At 41.8% G+C, this 5,832-nt stretch overlaps 1 protein-coding gene across 1 annotated transcript; it reads left to right on the plus strand.

Annotated features, from left to right (window-relative positions):
* The first annotated feature begins 546 nt into the window (after positions 1-546).
* Positions 547-2,861, plus strand: LOC141601589 (uncharacterized). The gene is made up of 2 exons (XM_074421883.1): positions 547-1,032; positions 2,730-2,861. Exons 1-2 carry the CDS (start codon positions 547-549, stop codon positions 2,859-2,861), a joined length of 618 nt encoding a protein of 205 aa, XP_074277984.1.
* The last annotated feature ends 2,971 nt before the right edge of the window (positions 2,862-5,832 follow it).

A 5,832-nucleotide genomic window follows, 5' to 3' on the forward strand; every position in this document is an offset into this window, starting at 1 on the left:
TTGTGGGGTTACCAACGACTCAGCAAGGTAACAATATGATTTGGGTTATCGTCGACCGTATAACGAAGTCAGCTCACTTTATTCCAATAAAGGATACTTGGGTGTAAGATTCAATTAGCTTTGGGGTTCCGAAAGCATGTGGTTCAGTTACATGGGGCACCAAAGGATATAGTGTCAGATCGAGATGCGAGGTTCATATCACGGTTTTGGCAAGAGTTACAAGAATTGATTACAACTACCTTAAATATTAGTACATCATTTCATCCTGCGACAGATGGTCAAACTGAGAGAACCATCAAGACTTTAAAGGATATGTTACGAGCTTGTGCTATGGAATTTGGTGGGAATTAGTAGGATAAGCTGGATTTGATAGAGTTTTCGTACAACAACGGCTATCACACTAGTATTGGGATAACACCTTTTGAGGCTTTTTATGGCAGGAAGTGTAGAAGTCCGGTGTGTTGGGATGATAGTGTCGAGGCTGTAGTTTTGGGGCCACAGATGGTACAAGATATGATTGAGCAAGTTCACTTAATTCGCTAGAAGATGAAAGCAGCTCTGGATCGACAAAAGTGTTACGCGGATTTGCATCGCAGGAACATTGAGTTTGTGGTAGGTGACAAGGTCCTCTTGAAAGTGTCACCTATGCGAGGAGTGATGAGGCTCGGCAAGCGAGAAAAGTTGAGTCAGAAGTTCAACGGTCCTTACGAGATTTTAGACCGGATAGGTGAAGTAGCCAATCGGTTAGCTTTACCGCCATCGCTTGATCGGGTCCATGATGTGTTTCATGTATCACAACTCCGGAAGTATGTGAATGATCCGTCGCATGTGCTTGAGGTTAAGAATATCAAGCTAGGTGAGTCTCTAACTTATGTAGAGGTTCCTAAGTTGATCTTTGATCGTAAGTTACACAAGACAAGGAATGGCGAAACCGTCTTACTTAAGTTGCTTTGGTCTAATCACAATGTGGAAGAGGCCACATGGGAACCGGAGGAGTCTATGAGAGAGCGCTTTCCTCACCTTTTTGATCAGGTATGTTTGGTTACGGGGACGTAACTGTTGTCTTTTAAGGGGGGTAGGAGATGGTCGCATGTATGTTTTGAGTTAGTTTGAGGTCGAGATGCTTATGTTGTTAGTATCTTTGAGCTTGAGATAGGTTGTTTTGTTGGTTACAGTTGGTGTTGGTAGTCCCTTTGAGTAGTGTTGTTGTTGTCTTTGGGTAGTTAGTGTTTTTTTTGTTTTGGGTATGGTATGAACTTCGGAGACGAAGTTCGTTTTAAGGAGGGAAGACTATAATACCACGGTTTTCTAAGTCCAGTTTACTCGGCCGAATAGAGCTAACTCAGCCAAGTAGGGTGTCATGTGTTTCCTGGTCAGGTTACTGTCCAGGAACATTCGGCCAAATAGTGAGATACTCGGCTGAGTACCCCAGGTACTCGGCCGAGTATCCGGTCTGACAGGATTAATTTCCGCGGTTTTGATTAAGGTAATTAGAGATAATAAATTACGTTTTATCAGTTTACAAATCACTTTTACAAAACCTAACGACGTTCATTATCTCTCTAATCACCCCAATCACTCTCAAGGCTAATTGATCCATCGTGAGTTTATACTTCCGTCTTTTATCCCGATCTCGTTGGTAATTCTCTTGTGCTTTGTAATCAGTTAGTATGTGTCTTTTAGGGTTTTGCCCTAATTGTTAAATTGGGGAAAAGGAGATTGTTTGGTATGTTTGTGACATAGGCATGGTTGTGATTATTACTAGGTGAAGGATTCATAGAGGAACAGTTCTAGCTTCCGCTGATTGCTTGTGATTTTAGATTCATTTTAAGGTAGGGGTTTCCTACTCAGTTGACTGTATATTTAAGTATAAGATGGTGATTGTTTTACTGGCATGATTACTTTTATTGTTGAGATTATACCTTGGATTTGGCATGACTATATTGGTATAGTGAGCTTGGTTGTTTGATTGTCTGTGGTTCTCGAGGTGCGTCCTCGGCTGAGAGAAGTCATCATCAGGAATGGCTTCAAGTCCTTGATTCGCCCCTTGTGGTTCCCATCACAAGGGGCATTTGCACATGAATGGAAATGGGTTATTGCCCGTTGTGATGAGCGGGGCTTAGGTGGGCAAGGCTGCGGTTCCCCACTGGCAGTGAGGGTCTCCTGTTGCGGTGGGAATCTGGCATGGCTACACACTTTGGTGTGTAGTCGGTTACTGGTTACAGATGGAGTTTGGAGGAATGTGTGTTGATTGACTTGGATGTTGTTTGCTATCTTTCTTATCTTGTTTATGCAGTGAACTGACCCCATTTAAGTTTTATAAAACTGTGGTGATCCATTCGGGGATGGTGAACAGATATTGACAGGTGATGATTTCATGATAGCTACGGGATCGAGGATGGGAGTGTCATCACTTAGAGTCTTAGCTTCCGCTGTCATGAGTCTTTTATTACTTTGAGCTGTAGTTAGATCATATTTCTTTATACTTTGGATTTTGGTTTGGAATTATGTAATAAGTTTAACTTTACAATTTATTAGTTGTTCTTTGTTGGTCCCTATTGATATACTTACCTCGGGTAACCGATATGGTAGCACCGTTATATGCTCTGGTGGTCCTTGGTAAGGTACCTTGGTATATGGGGGTGTTACAGCTTCGTTGGGCCCAAAGAAACATGTGGTTTATACCTGTCCCAGTTGGTTCGTTGTGGGTGTCGAATTCCTACTTATAGTGGACGAAGGCTGGCATCTTGGAGGAACATGAAAAGCTAAGGAAGCATGACCCGATTAACTACAAGATCCGCGAGGTGGCGAAAGAGAACCAGAAATACTTGACCGAAGACGAAGAAGAGGCTGGATTCTGAGTCGTCCGCCCGAAGAAGAAGCCAAAGAATGCTCCAGTGGAGAGGATGGTTGTGGATCGGAGTGGAAAGACTAGGCCTCGAGAAAGACCGTTGGTGATTAGGTCAGAGATAATGCAAGAACGCCCGCCTCGACGTCGAGACAAGAAATATGACAAGAATGATAAAGGCAAGGGGAAAATGGAAGAATAGAAATAGCCTAAGTCTTTATTAATATTTATTATTATATTATTGTTTGTAATAAACTGCGGGGTTTTTAGAATCCTAGCCTAGCATTTATTTCAGCATTTATTAGTTGATGTATTATTTGGCGTATTATCATAATAAATGAATAAACTGGTTATTTTAGTTAGAAACTTTAAATCGATTCCCTTTATTTATTCTTTCGAATTTCAAGTGCCAAAGCAAATGTCCTTCTATTTATATTTCTTGGATTAAAATAAATCGGGTTGTATCGTGTGAAAGATTGCCTACGTATTCATTGAAAATGAAATCAAACCCAAAACGTAGTTCGAAATAGAAAATATAAACGAATAAATGTTCGAAGCAAGAGCTTGTAATGAACGTAAGTAATAAACATGGTGCTTTACTTACTCTTAAAAATGCAATTAGGTTATTCGATGATACTGAGGGTAAAACAAAAAATGTCAAAATGCAAGAGCAAGGTGACACGCATTTCGAGGTCGGCAGGAGCCGTGTATAACGTGTCGCAGGAGCAGCACATGGATCACGCGTGGCGCGCTTTTTTTGAAGCTTATTTTAAGCGTAATTTCGCTTAAGTTGGTCTAGATTAGTTGGATTTGAAAACTCATTCCCGTATAGGTCTGTAATTCTAACCACACCCTCTGAGAGTATGGATTTGACTAGGCAAGGTTCGGCCCAATAAGGCTTGAATTTTCCCCATGGGTCGACTGACAGAAGAGCTCGGGTGGATTTAGGCACTAGATCTCCCTCTTTGATATTTCGGGGTTTGACTTTCTTGTTGAAGGCTCTTCTAATTCGTGCTTGATATGTCTGGACATTATGCAAAGCATGTAATCTTCGTTCCTCCAAGAGGACGAGTTCTTCATACATATCCCTATTCCATTCTGCTTCCGGGATTAGGCTTTCGAGCAAAATGCGCAGGGACGGGATTTCTAGCTCTACTGGTTGTACGACTTCCATGCCATATATCAAATAGAAAGGAGTAGCCCCAATGGGCGTCCTGACTGAGGTTCGATATCCCCATAATGCAAAGGTTATCTTGTTAGTCCAGTCATGATAGTTGTCGATCATTTTTTTGGGGATCATGACGACATTTTTGTTTGCTTCTTCCACCTCACCGTTAGTCTGAGGTCGATAAGGTGAAGAGTGATGATGCTTAATTTTATACTTGGCCAGTAATTGTTCAGTTTCAGCCTGGAAATGAGACCCGTTGTCACTGATTATCTCATGGGGACACCCGTATCGACAGATGATATTGGCTTGTATGAACTTAGCCACATGCTTGGATGTTAGAGCAGTATAGGACGTTGCTTATACCCATTTTGTGAAGTAATCAATGTCCACCAAAATGAAACAATGACCTCTCGTTCCAGCTGGAGTGATCTTCCTGATGATGTCGATTCACCAAGTAGAAAACGGTCAAGGAGACGTCATCGTGTATAGTAGAGATGGTGGTACGTGTTGCACATTCCCGAAGATCTGGAAATTATGGCAATGTCTTACGTATTTGATACAATCCATTTCCATCATCATCCAGTAGTATCCTAGACGCATGATTTTCTTTGCCATCATTGGTCCACTCATATAAGGACCGCATTCTCTATCATGGGCTTCTTCCATAACTTTCTTTGCTTTTGAATGATCAAGGCAAAGGAAAATGACGCCTTGTGGCGTTCTCTTGTATAACTCCCCTTGGTTTAGGACATATTGAGTTGCCAGTAAACGTATTGCTCCCTATCCCCTCTTATCCATATCTGGTGGGTATTCGCCGTTGAGCTTGTAATTCAAAATGGCTTGGTACCAAGGCTCCTCTTGATTTTCATTTTCATCGGTAAGAAAGTGGACATAAGGTGGTTTCGACCGTCGCTCAATGCACAGTGGCATTTCTATCATATTGTCGGGCATGTTGATCAAGGATGCAAGTTTTGCAAGAGCGTCTGCAAACTGATTTTCTTCTCGAGGTAGATGTAAATAGACCCCCTGGTCGAAGAATTGAGCGACTTGATCTATCGTGGCTTGATATGGTGCAAGGCTTTCACTGCAGATTTTCCAAGAACCGGTAATTTGATTAATGATTAAGGACGAGTCGCCATGAACTCGGAGTCTCTTGATGCCCAAACTAACTGCTGTTTGTAAACCAATTGTTGGGCCTGGAATTTCGCACTACTGACAGGATAGAATTCTACCCTGGCCTGACGATCAGGGCAGGTCCGTCAGGGTAGTCCAAGTTTGGCACCAGTCGATGAGCCTAGACTCCTCCATCATCTTCAGGATCAAGTTCAACCCTGGCCTGACAATCAGGGCAGGATCGCCAGGGTAGCTCGAGCCTGGCACCAAGAAGGAGAGGACAACGGTCAAATGTAAGGTCAACATTTGACCAAGTTATGGATAATTATATAAAATTTCTACCACATAAATATGGTAATTAAGAGGAAGATTTGATCATCAAGAAGGAGCATTAATAGGCATTAATGCGTAATTAAAGAGGCAGTTAATGACACAATTAAGAGAGAATCTTTGCTCTTAATGGTGAAGATTACTCTACCGTTTGAAGGAGACTATATAAAGAGAAGCAAGCATCACAAGATGGGAGATTCGATATACAAGACAACACGTCCTACACGCTCTACAAGATTACAAGCCACACAACACTTAGAGAAATATTACAAACATTATCATTATCATACTTATATTCTACCAATTACATAGTGAAATCCTCTCCTGGCTTGGTGCCCGTGGTTTTTTCCCATTAAAGGGTTTTCCACGTATA

This window comes from Silene latifolia, chromosome 9 (genome assembly GCF_048544455.1).
Source record: "Silene latifolia isolate original U9 population chromosome 9, ASM4854445v1, whole genome shotgun sequence".
Taxonomy (NCBI): Eukaryota; Viridiplantae; Streptophyta; class Magnoliopsida; order Caryophyllales; family Caryophyllaceae; genus Silene; species Silene latifolia.